General features: G+C 46.5%; 1 protein-coding gene across 15 annotated transcripts in view; it reads right to left on the bottom strand.

Moving 5' to 3' along the window:
* Positions 1-13,024, bottom strand: part of PDE1C (phosphodiesterase 1C) — a 509,328-nt gene extending 496,304 nt beyond the window's left edge. For all 15 annotated transcript variants that reach the window (XR_009008777.1, XM_057549584.1, XM_057549586.1 and 12 more), the window contains exon 1: positions 12,374-13,024. Coding sequence is in view for 14 of the 15 variants with exons in the window: in XM_057549584.1 (XP_057405567.1) it covers positions 12,374-12,458 (85 nt within the window). In the remaining variant the exon portion in view is untranslated. The remainder of the gene's footprint in view (positions 1-12,373) is intronic.
* Positions 13,025-20,186: the final 7,162 nt, after the last annotated feature.

The raw sequence follows: 20,186 nt of genomic DNA, 5'->3' as shown, positions 1-20,186 counted from the left end.
CCATCCACGGGTAGGCAGGGGCACTGCAAAGTGTGAGCCTAGAGAAAAGACCAGATCACAGAAGGCCTGCAAGCCTTACTTAGGAATGTGGGCTTCATCCTGCACGCGACGGGAAGCTACTGGACTGTTTTAAACTGCAGGGCAGCAGGATCAGCTGTGTGTTCCAGAAGAACATTCTAGCTGTGGTGCTGAGAGGCGTTTGGAGGGGAGGCAAGTTGGGGAGGTGGGGAGACCACTTGGAAATATTGCAGTAGACTCGGGGAGAGAAAAGGGGGTCTAAACTAAGGCAGGGGAGATGGAGGGCAAAGTATGAAGAGGAAAGAGCTTAGAAGAAAATCCACAGGACCTGATGACTAACTAGATGTAGGGACACAGAAAAAGGAATCTATTAAGATGGTTCCCCGATTTCCGCTTCAGATGCATGAGCTTTCCAAAATGCAGAAACTAGATTTAGGTCACTGCTCTTGAAATAAGTCACTTTGACTTCTTGAAGCCCCCTTGAAATGGAGCTGCTCATAGTTCTCTTGCAGGGTTATTGGTAGAATCAAATGAGTTGCTGTTTGGAAAAGTGCTTCACAAGTGGTAATACCTTATTATTATCATCATCAACATGGGGGTAACAGCTTACAAAACAACTGCATAATGACCTCCAGAAAACAGCTTCCTTGGGGGACTTCCCCGGTGGCTCTGTGGTTAAGAATCCTCCTGCCAATGCAGGGGACAAGGGTTCGAGCCCGGGTCTGGGAAGATTCCACATGCCACGGAGCAACTAAGTCCATGCGCCACAACTACTGAGCCTGCAGGCTGCAACTACTGAAGCCCGCACACCTAGAGCCCATGCTCTGCAACAAGAGAAGCCACCGCAATGAGAAGCCCACGCACCGCAACGAAGAGTAGCCTCCACTCACCGCAACTAGAGAAAGCTGGCGCGCAGCAATGAAGACCCAACGCAGCCAAAAATAATTAATTAATTATTTAAAAAGAACACAACAAATGCCTAGGAATAAATCTGAAAAAAGTTGTGCAAGACCACTATTCAAAAAAAAAACAGCCTCCTTGGAATAGTCACCAAGATCAGGCTTATAGTCTTACACAACTGGCCAAATTTCTGCATCTTTTAAACTTTTAAAGTTTTAAACAGTTAGCCTCATGAATGACCCAGATAAGAAAAGAAGAAAAGGCATCTTGTTGGAAAGTTGGGTTTCTCTGGGGCCCTCCAGATGGCTGGGATCTGGTCCGGTTCAGAGTGCTGTTGGTTCTCTCTTTAAGAGATGCTGGATTCCCCTTCAATACTTACTGACTTGACAAATTTTGAAAATCTAAACTTCCAACTGTTAAAGAAAGATGAGTCACTAGACACAATGAGCCTTTCTTGGAAATTGTAAACTAATGACTTTAAAATAGAAATCCATCCACTTTCCCACTCGCTGCCTAAATCCCATGTGTTCATTTGGGATCCTCGTGCCCAGGAGTCAGGAGTAAATCAATGCCAGCTTTTTCCGGGGGGCCTCTCAGAGAGATGAAGTTTCCAAAGCGCTGGAGGGTTCCCATACTTTGTATCACAGGTGAACATCTAACCCAGCCAAAATGCCTTCAGGTTTGGCATGAGCTAAGGAAGGAGAATAGAGAAGGGAAAGGAATTAAGATTTCTAAGTACCTGGGATGGTCTCATTACTAGGCCAGCACTTTATAAATGGCATAATCAAATATAGATATTATTATTCCTACCTTACAAGATTCAGGAAGGTGAAGACTGTAGTCAGATAGCTCATCAATGGTGAACATCAGAGCTCAGCAATTCAACTTCTGGTTTGTGCAAAAAAAACAAGCAGTCGATCCCTAGTTCCCCAACCAGGGATCGAACCCATGCCCCCTGCAGTGGAAGCTCGGAGTCTTAACCTCTGGACTGCCAGGGAAGTCCCCAGAGGTCCCTTTTTAAAGGCTAAACAAACACTGGTAGTTAGTAGTGATGCAAGTCCAGCATAGCTGATCCTTCTCCTACTTTCTTCTCCAAGCCCAGGGAATCACACCTGAGCCACTCTATGCTGTTATCAAGAAGAGAGGAAACACAGCTGTCTGAAGAAGCAAAGCGAAAAGGCAGGAATCAGCAAATCAATTAACGTGATTTCCTCTCCGAGAAACGAACCTCGGCAGCAGTGTTACTGGACTAATACTCATAGACGGAGTCTTGAGTGGTTTGGACCTTCGGTCCGGCAGATACTGCCCTCCGACAAGTAAAAACCACCTTCCAGCAGCTCGGCTTCCGAGACCCCCCAGGGCCCCTTGGGGAAGGCCTGGTTCTCAGGCCAAGCTGCTGCCACACTCCAGAGCCTGCCTGCCAAACAGCACAGGAAGTGCCAGCCAGCTCTCCCCAGAGTAGCTGGCACCAATTACCCAGAGCCAGCTGGAAACACTCGTCTGGGCTCCAGATCCCTGGCCTGATGGGAAATCCTACACTAAAACAAAGACAGCCTTGCAGCCGTGCCAGCATCCAACATAAGTGGCTGGTCGGGGGCTATGAGTGGCAGCCAGGGGGCAGGCCGGGGAGCACCAGCCAGGGAAGCAGCTGTGGGTCCGGGAGACTTGCCCGCTCCCTGATTTCAGAGCCTCTCCGTAGTCACAACCAACAGCTACTGATTACTGGGCATCTACAGTATGCTGGGTTCCATCGTTGCCCATCCTACTGAATTCCCCCAACAACACAACAAAGAAGGAAGTGTTATCCTCATTTACAAATGAGGGACCCGAGGCTCAGAAAGATTGATGCTCTTTCCCACAGTCACAGAGACAGGAAGCCCCAGGGCTGGATCTAGAGCCCGGGTCTTCTGCCTCTCCTTCCTTTCCACATCACATCCTGACCTAGGAGAGCTAACCGCCTAAAAAGGGCCTGGCAGTTAGGGACTCACTCTGCAAAGCTATCACAAGTGACACACTAAGTCCTAAAAGATGATTAACTGGTTAAGAAGATGGGAACATTTGTAGGTCCACCATGGATTCATCAAGAACAACTGTACAGCACTGGGACGCCAGTGTCCAAGAACACACAGAAGTGAATGCCTTTTGGCAGGAAATGCCAGTTTTGAACAACAGAAAGCAGAAGACTAAGGTTATCCTTACAGCTTTTCAAGGAACAGCATAAATGGGTGTTTGATCAAGCAGGACTCAGAGATGGTTATTATTATCTTCATGTTAATAATATTGTTATGGAAAATTATTATTATTATTACTACATACAGTATAAATATAATAATAATAATATGGAAAAATATCATAACATTTTATAGAGAACTTACTATGTACCAGGTGCTGTTCAGAGTGCTTGATGTACATTAACTCATTTAATCCTCCAACACCCTAGGAGACAGGTAATATAATTATCTCTATTTAACAGATGAGCACATTGAGATACAGAATGGGTAAGTAACTTGTCCAAGGTCACAGTGATCACACAGCTAATAAACTGTGAAGCCAAAATTCCAACCAAGGTAGTCAAGCTCCAGAATCCATACTCTTAACCTCTACACCTACTGCCTCTCAAATACAGCAAACATTTATTAAGCAGGATCCATGCTAGGTGCTTCCATGACTATTATCTATTACCACATTTATTGTTCGTTACAAACAAATCTAGCAACATGAACAGAAGCCATGAAGGGTTCATAACACATCAGAATGGAGCTAACCCTGCAGGCAAGCAGAAACACTTGGAAATCTCCACCCAGCCCCCCATTTCTCATTGGGATTTGATATCACCAAGGTGAAACAGCTGGAAGGCCCAGGCAGCTACACATTGACTTGTCTTTGCTTAGAGCTCAGCGGTTATCAAACTTCACTGTGAGTACAGTGAATTACCATACAAAGGTGTACACAAAATCTAGTCTACTTACTTCAAGAATAAGTTCAGGGCTTCCCTGGTGGCGCAGTGGTTGAGAGTCTGCCTGCTAGTGCAGGGGACGCGGGTTCGAGCCCTGGTCTGGGAGAATCCCACATGCCGCGGAGCAACTGGGCCCGTGAGACACAATTACTGAGCCTGCGCATCTGGAGCCTGTGCTCCGCAACAAGAGAGGCCGCGATAGTGAGAGGCCCGCGCGCCGTGATGAAGAGTGGCCCCCGCTTGCCACAACTAGGGAAAGCCCTCGCACAGAAACGAAGACCCAACACAGCCAAAAATAAATAAAATAAATAAAGAATAAGTTCAGCTCTTTGCTAGTCCTACATTCAATTTGCCTCTGCGTTGTTCTGAACTCTGCAAATTTCTTTCACCAGAAATCTTGAGAGTGCCTAACTTAGCCATTCCCCTGCACCTTCCGGCTCTGGGACGGCTACGGTGGCCTTCAGGACTCAAAGTTCACCGCCTTCCCTTCCCGGAGTGGCAGGAACCACAGAGATTTTTGTACCCAACCAGCTCACTTACAGGTGGAGAAACTGTCGCCCATGTTAAGAGACTTGCCCAGGAATACAGAGCGAGTTAGGAAGAAACTAACCCTAACTTTCAATTCTGAGTCTGGTATATGTTTTCCACTACACTGTGCATTTTTTTCCCCTGTGGTTCCCCTGGCCCTTCTACAGTGCTATATTCAGCAAATGTTTATTAACCCCCAATAATAATAGTGCTATAGACTGATTTTGTGTCCCTTCAAAATTCATATGTTGTAACCTAATCCCCACTGTGATGGTATTAGGTGGTGGGGCCTTTGGAAGGTAATTAGGTCATGAGGGTGGAGCCTCAGAAATGGGATTAGCGCCCTTATAAAAGAGACCCCAGAGAGCTCCTTCACCCCTTCTGCCATGTGAGGACAGCCCACAGTGAGAAGACAGCCCTCTATGAACCAGAAGCAGGCCCTCACCAGACACCAAATCTTCCCAGCCTCCAGAGCTGTGAGAAATACATTTCTGTTAAGCCACCCCATCTATGATATTCTGTTATGGTAGCCTGAATGGACTAAGATAATACCTAGGAGCTCTGCTTGCATTATCTCATTTAATTGCCCAACCCAGCAAGGTAGATACTATACGTATTATGTCCATTTTACAGCTTAAGACAGTAAACTTTAGCCATTTCATGCCACCTCTCCAAGATCATGGCAAAACATGAGGTTCAGAATCTGAACCCCAAGTGTCTAACCCCAGAGCTTGTTATATTCTGGACTCTATTAGGTCCAATTTCACCATCCCGGTCCCCTTTTCTTTCTGTGTCCCACGGCCAATCCCCAAGTCAAGTTCAGAAGCTCTTTCTTGCAATGCTGTTCTCCCCACTACCCCCAACGTCCCCATGGCCCCGGGTGGACTGTGCCCATTGCTCTGCTAGGTCCATGAGGCTTGGGAGACATGCCAGGGACACCATGTGGCCCCGGAAGGTGCTTGGTCCATGGTAGGGCAGGAGGGTGTCCAGTGCCCACTCTGCTCTTGTTCCCATCTGGCGTCAGGGTCCAGGATACAGTACAGGGTTTCCTGGTGGCCACGCCCACACCAGCAGAGACCAGTAGTGACCCACGTCTAAGCCTGCCCCAGAACACACCCACAAACCCTCAGGATCACACCACCGACCCTCACCTACTCGCAGCCAGAGCCAGCTCTAGTCAGTATAATTTCAGGGGAAGGGAAGGGTTGCTGAGCAAACACGCAGTGTGACAGCAGGCACTGTGCATAGAACTTCACTCCCCAGGCCGCGTTCATGCACGAGGAAGGTGTCAGTAGCCCCGTTTATTCTAAGAAGGAAACCGAGGCTCAGAGAAGCTAACTGACTTGCCTGACCAGCACAGTAAGTCTTTGTGTGACTCCAAAGCCCAGGGTTTCCCACTACAAATGCCCCCTCTCAGCTGACAGACATCCCTAAAGCTATGCACTCCAGTTGCTGGCTGACAATCAGAACCCTGTCATGAGAGCCTCATTCCTCAAGCTTCCCTTTGTTGAAGTGCAAATGCTGTGCAGAGGGGTGCACAAGTTTTAACCAGTATTTAAGTCTCCCCTAATAACAAGAAGCATTTTAATGGCATTTCAGGGTTAACAATTTTTTCATGCGTAACTTCACTTGATCCTCACCACATCCCGTAACTAAGGATCACACTCCGCATCTTACATGTGAGGAACTGAGGCTCAGATGCAGGAGGGGGGATCGAGGGGGGCAGGTGAGAGCCAGAGTGGAGACTGCAGTCCCAGTTTGCGTGAGCCCTCAGTCCACACACCACCTCACCTCACTCTGCTCCAGTCTTCCCAGGGATGTGAGGAGGAGGAGGGAATTAGGGCAACCGGCACAGGGAGGTGGCGGTAGGATAGTTTGCCTTGGATCCTTATTCAGTTCCTTGCGACCCACCATCACCCCCAACCAGGCGTACAATGCCCAAAGGTCTCGCCTCCACCCAGACAAACTAGCAGGCAGACGTGACACTCAGCCAAGAGAGCACTGAGACCGGTCTGGGCTGAGAAAGTCCCCAGCCATACGCACCTAGGGAGGCCAGGGGCCGCTATGCCTGGGCTGGAGAGGGGCCACACCCCCGGTGCATGCAGCCCCATCACCCCAGCCACCCTCGGAGCCCTCCCACCCAGAACCCCTGTGAAAGGAGCAACCTCCAGCAGACCTCCCCACTTAGTGGGGCTTCCCAGCACCCGGCAGTCCCAGGGTGGGACAGGGAACCCTCACTCCTAGCCCCTTGGGCCTCTGATTGCTGTCTAGGGGCCCCTTGTTTTTCCTCCTCTGGGACAACCCTGCAGAGAGAAACACAGGGGCAAGGGAGCCAGTGGCAGCTGCTACAGGAAACGCCTCCCTCTGTTAGCAACACTTCTTCAGTACAGGCCTAGAATTTTCCACAACACCACCAGGTTCATTTTCGAAGGAGGCAGCTTCTTTTCCATACGTCCCACCAACTTCACATCCTCCCAGCCCATGGCTTCACCCACTTCCTTCTGACACCCTGGAGGTCATCGCCGAGGGGAGAAGGGGAAATGAGGATCCCCCGAGCCCAATTTTCTCAGCTATAAACTGAGTGGTGAGTAGCACCAAGAGAGATCGAGGGAGGCCCCCTCAGGCAGCTGGAAAAAAAAAAAAGTGCTTTTGTTTTCTGGGGACATACTTCACTTTGGGGGAAAAGGTGTGTGCTTGTACTTCAGGCAGCCTCATGGAGAAAGTAAGAATCTGCAAATCCACTGAATACAACCTAAACATATAACCAAGCCCCCGAAGACGAGGAAAGTTCTTCTGGAAACCAGCGATACTGCAACTCCCACAACAACCATTCATTTCATATTCAAATGCGAGTTCACAGTCAAACTACACTTGAACTTCTACATATGGGCTTCAATTAATGTTAACAGTTATAATCGTTATCTACAATCATAACTTCAGTGGTTTCCTAGGGATGGGACCCTCAAATCACGAAGGCTGATGACAGTAGTGCTTTCTGGATGTGGCATGTGTTCAAGCTCATGGTCTCGTTTCCCAGACCTCTCGACCGCATACCTGATTTCATGACCTGAGAACATCATACAGAGAGGACACAAGACCATTTCCCAGGTACATGAAGGGAGCGCTGAACAGGCGGCCCTGGTGGGAGGCGATTAACAAGCCTATTTCTTCAACCTGATATTCCTCTCAGGAGCAGCCCTCCCCTACCTGTGACAATGGTCCATCTTTTTCTGGTTTTGCCCCAGCCTGTGCTCGCTCATCAGACCTTGGCAAACTCCCTGACCTGTCCTCATGGGGATGATGGGCTGGTCCCAAGGCTCAGGCACAAATAAAGTCCACCATGGGAGGGAGCACGGTTGGGACAAACCCTGGGCTGAGGAGTCAGGGCAGATGTGGTCTGAATCCAACTCTGCCACTTCCTAGCTTGTGACTTCCGGCAGATTACTTCCTCTCGGAGTCTCAGGAGGTTCTTCTCCTAAAATGGGGGTCATGACATACCTTTCAGAGTCGTTGTGAAAGGTGGTCAAATGAGCTGAGTAGAGCACCTAGCTCAGTGCCTGGCCCACACCCCATAGCTATGCATGGCAAATGGCAGGGCCTGTTCTTCGTGCAGCCTTGACCGTCAGTGTCCCAGAGTCCCTGCAGCCAGGGCATAGGCCAGCTCAGGAGCCCCAGGCTTCCATGTCAGAGGGAACCCTCACAGGGTTTCTCCCTGGGGGTGTCACTGGCGTTTAGGGCAATTCCTCACTCTGCAGGACTGTCCCTCACACCGCAGAACATTTAACCCCTCTGATCTCTGCTCACTAACTGTCTGTAGAGTCTGCCCCAGCCCCCTGGAACTCAACTACTAATAGTGTACCATGTGTGTCCAAACACCCCCTGGGGAGTATCATTCCAGGCAGAGAACCACAGCTGAAGCCTTCTCCCTGCCAATCTGAACCACAAGTCTCTGAGCCAGATGCCTCCTCTTATCCCAGAGACATCCATTTAACAGAGAGAAGTTCTGTCAGGAGCCCTCCAAGGAAACGTGATTCTTGACCTTGCCACAGGGGTGGGTCACGCCTCCCCTTCTGAAGAACCCTCAAGACCTCCATTGTCCTCATAAGCCTCCCCTGGTAAGAATCTCTTGACTCGCCAGGACCATGACATAAATTCCTTTAGTAAAGTTCTTTGACCTGGAAATTTTGCATAATTAACAGACTGGAAGAGAAGGTGATTCTTGATGACAGAATGTCAGACACTTGAGAAAGGGAGTGATCTGGGCACCAGGATCTCTTCAGGATTCTTCTCTCACGTGGTAAGAGGGGGACTGTCCACCTATTACACCCTGCTGAAAACATGGGACAAGCTGGCAACCATGGGCACGGGCTACAAGATATCTGTATGTCCTGAAATCAAGTTCTACCTGTCACACACTGACGTTGCAGTAATATGAAGTCCCCTGTTCAGAAAAAAATGTCACGTAACATATATGACAGACAGCACTTGCAAATCATACACACACACGTACATGTTTGTATATAATGTGTATTATTATACACATTAATTATATAATTATGTGATTAGTATATTGTAGAATTAATATATAGTGATTATAATTATATATTATGTGTAATAATATATTGATTATATGTATAACTAACATGTATTATGTACATTAAGAGTACAATTGACTCTTGAACAACTCAGGGGTTATGGTTAGTTGAAAATCTGCATTATAACTAACCGTCAGCCTTCCCTATATGTGATTCCTCCATATCCCCAATTCCACATCCACAGATTCAGCCAACTGCGGATCGTATAGTACCGTTATATTTACTATAGAAAAAAATTCTTGTGTAAGTGGACCTGCGCAATTCAAACCCACGTTGTTCAAGGGTCAACTGTACTTGCAAATTAAAAATAAATGATGAAATTCCCCCAGAGGAAAAACATACAGGCAAAGAACATAAAATGGCAATTTCACAAAAGAAGTGAAATAACATGTGGAAGTAAGATACTACCTTCCACCTCTCAAACCAACAGCTTTTGAAAAATTATAGTGTCCGGTCTCATGAGAGTGTGTGAACACCTGATATGTTGCTGATGGGAGTGTAAGTTGGTATTTCCAGAGGGTAGTTGAGCAATATGTTTTAAAATCCCTAAAAATATACATAGTCTTGGACCAAGCAATCGTACTCCTAGAAATTTATTCTCAGAAGTATTGATGGATGTACTCAAAGATTGAGCCTGTTTTCATTGTCTATTACGGTAAAAATTAAAAGCAACCTAAATAGCCAACAATAGAAAATTTTTTAAATAAAAACTTTGTATATAGCTTGAAACAAAGCTACTATGATATTAAATAACATTACCAAACATTATGACTGCATTTTGTTAAAAAAACTGTGTATATACAAAAAAAGTACTGGAAGTCTATACAATATTAATAATGTTTAGCATTGGGTGATAAAATTACAAGTGATTTTCTTTCTTTTTGATTATCTGTTTGCTAAAATGTCTATATTGGCCTAAAACTTCTAAAATGTCTCTTATGGCATTTAGTAGCTTCTACTTTGTAAAATGTTATGTATGAACAGATCGCATCACCCCAAGAGTACAAATTCCTTGAACACTGGGTTCTAAGTCTGATTCATCATCATAAACTCCCCATGATATTAGCTTAGGGCCTTGAATAATTATATAAATTACCATTTATTGAATGTTTGCCATATGGCAGGCATTGTACTAAATTGTATCTTTTAATACAGTAAAATTCAATAAGCATTTTTTGAAGAAGGGAGGAAAGGAGGAGGACAGATGGAAAGGAGTGAATGAATAAATGCCCAAAGATCTGAAACAAGCTGGCAGCTCTCTCACCAGGAAGTGACCTGCTCACTTTTGAGGTCCCTTCTGACTAGCAGACCACACCAATGTGCCAGACCATTTCCTCTAGTGAGGATGGGAGCAAAAAGAGGGGAGGGGAGGGTTACACTGTAAACCTGCGTTTTAGAAGCCACACTTTTTGGAAGATAAGATTTCACAGGGAACTGCCAGGTAAAACTTCAAAATCATTTTTGGGAGCTTCCTTATCAGAGTCAAAAAAACTAACATTAACACGGCAACGGTCTTTTTTTTTTTTTTTTTTTTTAACGGTCTTTTAATGAATCACTTTTGACCTTGGCAACCTTTAATTCATTCCTACAAAAACTCCCAAGCACCCACCATCACCATTATGAAAGATAAATCAGACACAGTCTCATCCTTAAGGAATCTGTAATGCAAGAGGACAACGAATAGTTGCTGAAATAAGTGATTCAAGGCCGGGTGTGAGCTCTCACAGAGGACTAAGAGGCTGAGAGGAGTGCAGAGGGAGAAATTCTTTCTGATGGGGAAGGAGAGCAGAGGAGGTGGCAAGTGAGAGCCAGGATAGACAAGATTTCTCAAAGCAGAGTTGGGGGAAATGGCATTCCTGGCTGAGGGAACAGCCTGAGCAGAGGCTCTGAGGGGTGGGATGTGGGCAAGGGCAAACAATCACGAGTGTGTGGAAGAAACAGGTTTGAAGTGACAGCTGAGGCAGGAAAAGCAAGTTCAAGCCAGAATGGAGAGGCTTGGGAAGCAGGCAAAGGAGTTTATACTTAATTCTGGTAATATTTGTTCAGCCCATGCCCCCCAAATCTTGGGCCACTTCATTAGAAGGAGCAAAAGTGGTCCAGAGATGAGCTCCCGTCCATCAGCCTCTTCTTGCCCCTGGCAAATTCCTGCTACACTTCCAAAAAGCACATTAATACACCCCTCACTTTCAAAGGCTCTGGGGTGAAGTTCAGATTTAAAGCCATAGTGACCTGAGCACACACAGAAGTAGAAATGCTGAAGGAGCTCCTTGACACCTGGCTCTGCCCTGCCATTCTCCAAACTCTGACATTCCAGAGAGGAACCTACCCTGGCTTAGCCCATCTCCTGGGAAGATGAGGAGGCAATCTCTGGACCAGCTGGTGTACAGCATGGAATGGGCAGTAAAAGCACCAAGAACTGAGCTCTTCAAATTCAGCTACCAGAGGGTCAGCCCTGTGGTCCTGCTCCCTCTAATAGCCATGAAGACACCCCCAGCCCCCTCTGGTACCCCTCTTGGTAAAGAGTTTGGGAAAGGAGCCACTAGGAGTCCAGAGGACAGCAAACAGATTTTTCTCAAATATTTCAGTAGCATTATATATCCTTCCCTCCCTGCCTTCTCTCTCTCTCTCTCTCTCTCTAAATGTGCCTCTTTTTCTGCTTTATCTTCACTCTCTCCCTCCCTCCCTCCTTCCTGTCTCTTTCTCTCTCTCTCCTTGTGTCCCTTTCTCTTCTTGCTTCAATTTTTGTAGAACCTATCCTTCAGTCTCTTTCTCTGAATCTCTCTATCTCTATGTGTCTGTCTCTCAAAGCCTCTACTTCTCTGTTTCTATAACTGTCTCCACATCTTTGACATTCTATCAGTCAGTCTCTGTCTTGGCATCTCCGACTTTGTATTTCTGACCTGCCGTCTAGGTGTTTCTACTAATGTCTCTGTCTAGATGTCTCTGTCATTCTGTCTCTCTATGTGTCTCTGTGTCTCTGTCTTAGTGCCTGTCATGCCTCCGTCTTTCTGTCACTCTCTCTCTCTCCTGGTATTTCCATCTCTCTGCCTCCATCTCTGTCTCTATCCCTCCTCTCCCGGCTTGTGTTACTAAAATTGCAAAGAGGATATCGAGCAGTTCCAAAAGCTGTGACCCTAAAAACCAGCTTCAGCGGGATGCCGGGTTACGGCGGCGGGAGGGGCACCGCGGGGACAGCCCCGGTGAGGCGGCCGGGCCACACACGCGACTTCCCGGCCCCGTTGCCGCACCCCGGGTCTCCCGCCTGGCGAGCGCCTCGCCTCGCCTCGCGGCCCAGCCCGACCCCGAGGACCCTCGGCGCCACCGGAGAGGGAGTTTGCCCCAGCCGGGAGTAGAACAGAGGTAGGAAAGTTCTCACCGATAGTGAAGCTGTAGCCATCGATGCTGAAAGTGGCACTTCGGCATTTTTTGAAGCCCTCTTTCCTGTTGCTGGCGTCCGTCATGGCTCGGCCGGCGCCGTCCCGGGGTCCCTCGCGGCGCAGCGCGCAGCCCCGCGCCGGCGCCCCGCGCTCAGCCGCGTCCCCTCCTCCTGCGCGCCGCGCGCTGTCCCCACTGGTCCGCCGCTCGCTGCGAGCGGAGCGCGCCGGCTGCAGGCGCCGCGACCGCGAGGTCGACTAACGCACTAGGCACACGGCGCAGCCAGCGAGCGTCGCAACTGCTCCATCTCCAGTGCCAGGTTCCAGATACCACGAGAGGAGTGCTAAGAAAGGCAGGCGACGCGGACCGGTGCGCGTGGACGCAGGCCGGTGGGTGGGTGGGTGCCGAAATCCCTGTCTTTGCCACCCTACTCCCTGGGAGCCGCTGAAGCCCGCACGCTTCAGGCACGCCTGTTTTCTCTCAGCTTCGCCTTCCCCTCTCTGGAGGCTGGTGGGGTTTGGGGACTCTAGGGAATGGCTAAGATTTGGCGTCGGGCTTCTTCTAGATGTTTCCTCTGGCGGACAAGAGAGCTCCCAAAAAGCACATCAACAGATTGAAAAGCAAACATCTAAGCCGGTCAGATGCTGCCAAAGTTTGCTCCAAACAAGGAAGTCGGGAAAATCGCCACGCCCACTTCCTCCCAGCAGCTGTCTCCGTAACTAGCCTGGAACCCCGGTAAGATTACTTCTCGGCAGTCCCTGGCCAGAAGGTAATCAAAGTAACCCATATTTGTGGCTAAGCGCTTTCACACAGAGGCTCTAAGATGTGCAAGTTCTAGTCGATTCCAAACGAATTGTCCAAGCTCTTTCCAATTTGGTTTTGCCAAATAGAGACTCCTGGAATGTGTTGCCAAGTAAAGATTCCTGGAATTTGTGGAGGTGGCAGAAATTTAACCAATCCTACAGCTAACCCGTCTTGTTACAGAAGAGGAAACTGAGGTCGAAGGGGGCTTGACTAAGGTCCTACAGGTAAAAAGTGGCAGCGTTTGGACAGAGGAGTTTCACTTTATGACATCAAATCAATCACTGGTCCTTCCAGTACCTGAAATGACTGAGTTAGGCAAGGTTTGTACAGGGGAAATCATTCCCTCCAACCAGCAAGCAATTGCTAAGGATTTACAGCTGCAGTGTTCTGTGTCGGGGGCTGGGGAGCTCATGTAATGAGGAGACCAGAGCTGAGTCCCTTGGTGGAGTCCACACAGTGTAGTACATGGAATGACAGTGCTACGCTCAGGTTATTAAGGGACTACAGTTAATTTAACCTCATTTGTCATGATGGAATTTGACACAATTACCAAACACTTGTCAATACTAACAGAGTCAATCAGGTATATTCCTCGTTGTTTCTGAGAGAACAGTGGATCCACACGTCTTCAGAATCTAACTAAAATTATAAGTCTTCTCCAAAAGCAAAGGCACATATACACACATGTGCAGTATTCCACATGCAATTTCAGGGGGCCCATAAAACCCTCAAGCCCACTGGCAACCAGGTTAGTGAATATCTCAGGAATTGAATCTTCTTCAATTTACCATATATTTTTAGAGAAATGGGTATTTTTTTAATGTCAGATGTAGTTGGAACGTCAATTATAAATTCTCTGGTAAGACCTAGAACCACATTAATAGTTTTCTCGGGTCAGTGGCAAGATAAATTGATCCAAAAGGCAATGGATGTCACAGACCCCGTGTTACACAGAATGGCATGTCCCAGCTTGGAAGTAAGAGAGTGCTTCAAACCCTGAGGCACTCCTTGAGACTGGAACTTGTTACAACACAAAAGCATGAAAAAGGCTCTAGGAACAAACAGACCTGGGTCTGAAATGTGGCTCCACCACTTACCAGCTATATGACCTTGAGCAAGAAGCTAGACCTCCCCGAGTCTGCTTTCCTCATCTTACAATGTGAACTAAGGAGAGGAAATGGGTGAAACCTCGGCATGCAGTGGGCATTCAGTTACTGCAATCACCAGGTGACTCCCAAGTTTCATTATGTAGACAGTGCAGAAAATTCTTCACAGCAATAATATATTTTCATTACTGTTATCATTCATTTTTTTTTGGCTGCATTGGGTCTTCGTTGCAGCACACGGGCTTTTCTCTAGTTGCGGGGAACAGGGGCTACTCTTCGTTGTGGTGCACCGTCTTCTCCTTGCGGTGGCTTCTCTTGTTGCAGAGCACGGGCTCTAGGCATGCGGGCTTCAGTAGTTGTGGCACGTGGGCTCAGTAGTTGTGGCTCGTGGGCTCTGGAGCGCAGGCTCAGTAGTTGTGGCGCATGGGCTTAGTTGCTCCTCAGCATGTGGGATCTTCCCGGACCCAGGCTCGAACCTGTGTCCCCTGCATTGGCAGGAGGATTCTTAACCACTGAGCCACCACGGAAGTCCCTGTTATCATTAATTTTGTAAGAAAATTTTATACGTAAAATGTTTATATATATTATATATAATGTATTTTAAATATAGTACCCCCAAAAGTTTCTTATCGTTCTCATTTCCCTGTATTTCTCCCACTTTCCCAAACCTTCAGCAGAATCACATGCCTTCTTTTCTGGCACTGTAAGTTCTGGAATGAGCATCCTGAAAGCCCTGAGTTATAGTCTCCTATGGTTAAGTTATCAAGAAAAAAAAATCCTAATGTGATGGAAAATTTTCCCTGAGTGAGTGAAATTAAAACTTGGTATTTAATCACTCTTGGCAGAAAAGCTTTTTGAAATATAATCTATAAAAATAATAACAATGTGATCATTTATCTGTCCCCTAAAGACTGGTAAAAATAACTTGCCTGAACAATTAGAACTGTTTTTAAATTGCTTCTCCCCAGAATCTTCTCTCTCTCCCTGGTTTTAGAGATTGCACACCTACAGAACCACTGAATGCACTGTTTCAAGTGCAAAGTCTGAAGGCAGCCTTCTCAGTGTGGGGCTCTTACACGAAACCAAGTGAAGTCGAGTGCTGACATTACATAAGCCGAGAAAGAATGAGTTCAAGACTAAGATCAAAAGAAGCATTGCTTTTGCTTGTTCTTTCAGAAATGCTCCTTTAAGAATGCCTGTGAAGTAAGGAAACTAAACCAAGATACCCAAGCAGATGGGTGAATCCTATGCTCTTACTGTTAGAGCAGGGGTCAGCAAACAGACCTGCAGGTCAGATCCAGCCTGTCACCTGTTTTTGTAGAGTCTTCAAGCTAAGAAGTAATTGATTGAAAAAAAATTCAAAAGAACATGTGACACATTAAAACTGCATGAAATTCAAATTTCAGTGTCCACAAATAAAGTTTTATTGGAACATAACTACGCTCATTTATTTACATATTGTATATGGCTGCTTTGAAACCAACAGGCAGAGTTGAGCAGTTGTGCCCAAAACTTCATGGCCTACAAAGCCAAAAAAGGCTGTCTGTCCCTTTACGGAAAATGTTTGCTGACTCCTAGATTATAGGAAATATCTTACACCTGTCCAGGCTTAGATAACTTCTAGCTTTATTATATTTACTTTAAAATAAGTTTGGAAAATCATTGATCTGCTTTTAATTACTGGAATGGATTCTAACAAGGAAGGCACAGCAACAAATGCTTGATGAACAAAAGAAGGAAGGAAAGAAACAATATACATAATAATAGTTTGATCCAGTTATTAGCCAAGATTAATTAGGTTAGAATTAATTTCTCCCAAGATAATGCATGACACTGGTTTCATCCCAAGAAAGCAGAATAGGAAATGAATTCAGTACCTAAATTAGTTCATAGCTCATGGATCAAACAGTGTCCTTCAAACTATACCAACTATAAAGGAAAAATTTTAATCTGGCAGGATACTCCTCTGACTCAGGTGCTAATATCATGTCCTTTGATACTCCTTGTGAAGGGGCTTATAACTGTTTCTATGTAAGAGAAAGAGTGTCAGTGGAAAGTACTTATTGTTCATTGGTTTTAAACCTCTAGAAAAAGATGAGCATATATATATGTGTAGCATATGTTATCAAAAAAGTCAGTTTTCTAAGAAAATAACTTTTTATTTGTCATACCAAAAGAAGACAGCTACTCAGCGCTTCATTAATGCATTTCAACCGTTCTCAGATAGGAAGCCATCTACCATTTGGAATTCTCCCAACAGCCAATGGCCCAAGAATTGTAAACCCAAGTTGCCCCAATAAGCATTGTTTATACCCCTCATGGACATCCTCAGCTCTCTGACAACTACCCCAGTTTTTGGAGAGGACCCCCTTGCATTCACATCATCACAGAAATGGCTACAGGCAATGAAGTTTCTGAATTGCAACCCTGTTCTTCTGGCTGTAACTGGTACAGTCCAGATAAGGCTAATGAGTATCTTTGCTGCGAGTAGGAATTGTGAGAGGTGAAGAGAAAGTTCCAGGAAATTTCAGTCCCAGTTCCAGCCTGCATCTAAAAATCAGCTCCTCCCAAATTCTATGAGATGCTCTGGTACCTTTTACTACATTCCCTTTTTGTGAGTGACCCAGCATAAGGGAGTTTCTGCTGCTTGCAAACATGAGTCCTAACTAATCCATCAAACACGCTCCCTTTCAAGGAGAGAAGGAAAAAATAAACAGAGAAAGAAAGGGTGGAATTAAATTAACATTACTGAGTGCCAACTATGTGTTAGGCATTGTGCTAACCAAGAAACAGTCCCTGCCTTTGAGGACTTTACAAGAAGAGAAAGTCCCAGAACATTCTCTGGAACCAGGGGTCCAAACAAGAGAGCAGTCTCAGAAAATCTGTATCTATGGAAGCGACTCCCTTCAGCTGTCACTAACACCCTTCTCTGTTTCATTTTGCTTCTACCTTACTGCTTCCCTAGAGCCTATTCTTTGTTTCTCGTATTAATTAGGCCCAGGGATTGCAGCAACTATCTAAATAAACAGAGAGAATAAAAAGCAAAGTGCCTACACACTTGAGGGTCAGAGAAAGTTCCCAGAAAGATGACTTGAAAGCCCTGATGGAAATTACAGAATTCTATTTGCACAATGAGGCAATTTTTCTTTGTGATAGGAATGGCCACTGTCTATTTTTCAACTTTTTTTCTAAGTTTACACATCATTAGTGCATCCGTGGAGATGACTGTTTTTCTATACCTGCCTTCAGTGTCTCAAAAAATCCTTCCATGTCTCAAAAAATATTAGCTGAGCGATGCTTCCCCCATAACATCAGGAGCAAATTAGAGTAAATTAATTCATTTTTGCTTTAAGAATTTAGGGAGAATTTTCTGGTAGCCTTTGCAGTTAGATTTTTAGAACTGGAGACAATCTGCAGTGGAGGTGGAAAGACCAAAATGATGGTCTTGAATTTCTTTTTCATAATCCTGAATATCAAGCCTGGACTATTCTTCCCCCCTCAGCCCACCTGGTTTGCCTAGAGACCTCCTCCTCATCCTTCAAGTCTCCGCTGATGTCCCAGGTCCTCCAGAAAGCATTTCCTGCCTGCCTCTTCTGGAGGGAGGTGGCCACTCCACTTTAAGCCTCCCCTGGACCCCATTCCGCATCTCCATACTAGAACCATCACATTGCACTCACACTGCTTGTTTGCACGCTGGTCACCCCACAAGGATATAAGCTGCTGGTAGCAGGGATGGGTCTTCCATCTCAGCCCCAGCAGTGCCTGGCACAGAGTAGGCCCTCGCTAAAACATTTGATCAATTAAGGAGTGAACACAGATGTAACATGCAATGCTGCACAGCCAGCAGGTGACGTGATTGGGGCAGAAGAGTCATTCTCAGTCATTCCCTCTCTCCATTCACCCTCTGTCTTCCTCTGTGATGAGCTCTGGAGCCAGCTCATAATAAACAGGTTAATAACATTTAAAACTAATAAATACAGGGAAATCAGCTTGGTGCTTTGTGACCACCTAGAGGGGTGGGTTAGGGAGGGTGGGAGGGAGATGCAAGAGGGAGGGGATATGGGGATATATGTATACGTATAGCTGATTCACTTTGTGATACAGCAGAAACTAACACACCATTGTAAAGCAATTATACTCCAATAAAGATGTTAAAAAAAAAACTAATAAATAAAACAAAAAGCTCCTCTGTTTGCTAGCTGTGTGACCTTGAGCAAGTTGCTTAGCCTCTCTGAGTCTCGATTTTTTCTTCTGTAAAATGGAGATGTAATAACTACCTTATAGGGAATATGTGAGTTTTACCGAGATAAGTTAAAGACGTTCCCTGAACCTGACCCATAGTAAACTTTCAATATATGGTGTATTGTTTTTTTTTTTAATTTGGCCACACCATGCGGCTTGCAGGATCTTAGTTCCCCTACCAGGGATTGAACCCACGCCCTCAGCAGTGAAAGCGTGGAGTCCTAACCACTGGACCGCCAGGGAATTCCCATCAATGTATGTTATTTTTTAACATCATCATCATCACTAGGACACTAGGTCCCTTTTGTGCTTGTTTCCTGCATAGAGTGCTTGAGATAATGCATACTCAGAGGCAAGATGAACAGGCTCAGAGCTCACTCACCCTGGGCCCAAGGCCCCAGAGTATCAATCACCCCGTGAGCAATGGAGCCAGAGGTTCTAAGCCTCCATCACTCAACTGAGCTGCAGACACCCACGCTTCCTGAGAGCTGGAGTCTGGAGCATGGACAAGGCCCGGCTCAGAAACCACCCTCAGGAAATGCTCAGGTACTCTCCCACCCACCAGCCTCTGTCCCCCTCCCTGTTCCACGACACTTCTGTCACCTAGGCATCACTGCATTTAGTGGACATGTTGTGGCCTTCATCTTCTCAGCCTCTCGGCAGCGTTTAACTCTGTGGACCACAGCTGCATCATTTAGGATTTCTTTTGTTCCCTGGGCATCCAGGGCACAACCTGCTCCTGGTTTTCCCTCTAGCTTTCTTAGCCACTTCCTTTACTGTTGTTAACCAGAGAAGCTCTTATCCAGGAACCTCTTCTCACTCTATTCCCTCTCTGCTGAACAATTCTCTTCACTTTGATAGCTCTGTTAATGACTCTCAAGTATCTATTTCCAGCTCAGATCACTTCCCCAAGCAACAGGGTATCTCCTTTTTCTTCAGAAGGTCTTATAGGCACCTAACCTCGACTCATCCAAATCTGAACTCTTCATCTTCCTAATCCACCTCCAGAGTTCCCTTGGGGTGTTGGAGAAGGGGGATAATGCTTCTATACTCCCCTTCCCAGGCCAGGCCCACCTTTATCACCCTCCTTCGAATTTCTTCTCTGGCTGATGAGGGTTCCAAGGCATTCCTCGGGCCAAACTCACTAGGACAAGGATCTCTGCTAGGAAGAGCCACCCGACACCTCTGTGAGAATTAGAAAAGGGTCCCCTTCCCCTGGGGGAAGCAGCCCAGGCAAGGACGAACACAGAGCTTGGTGAGTGGACATGGGCCGAGTGTTGCTCCCATACTGTCCTTGTAGTCCTCAGGCATTTGGGGGTTCCTCGCCATAATACCTCCAGAATATCTTCAAAGCCTCACTCTTAACCTCCAATCGCCCCATCTCTGTAAATGGTCCTCCCATGCACTCTACCATCGGATCAGAACCTATGAGTCATGACTGTCCCCTCTGTCTCCTCATCTAAACAGCCACTAAGTCCTGACAGAACTACCACCTAAATGTCTGGCATCCATCCACCCCTCTCCATGCTCCCCCTCCCCAGTCCATGCTACACTGTCTCTCACGTGAACTGTCCCAACAGCCTCCTAACCCTGCAACCTGCTGACATTCTTGCTCCAAGCCTTTGTCTATCCAGCAGCCAAGATGACCTTTTTAAACAAAAA

The sequence above is a fragment of the Balaenoptera acutorostrata genome, chromosome 7 (assembly GCF_949987535.1).
Source record: "Balaenoptera acutorostrata chromosome 7, mBalAcu1.1, whole genome shotgun sequence".
In the NCBI taxonomy this organism is placed as follows: domain Eukaryota; kingdom Metazoa; phylum Chordata; class Mammalia; order Artiodactyla; family Balaenopteridae; genus Balaenoptera; species Balaenoptera acutorostrata.
Note: the sequence above shows the minus strand (reverse complement) of the source record. Positions and strands in the feature narration are given on the sequence as shown.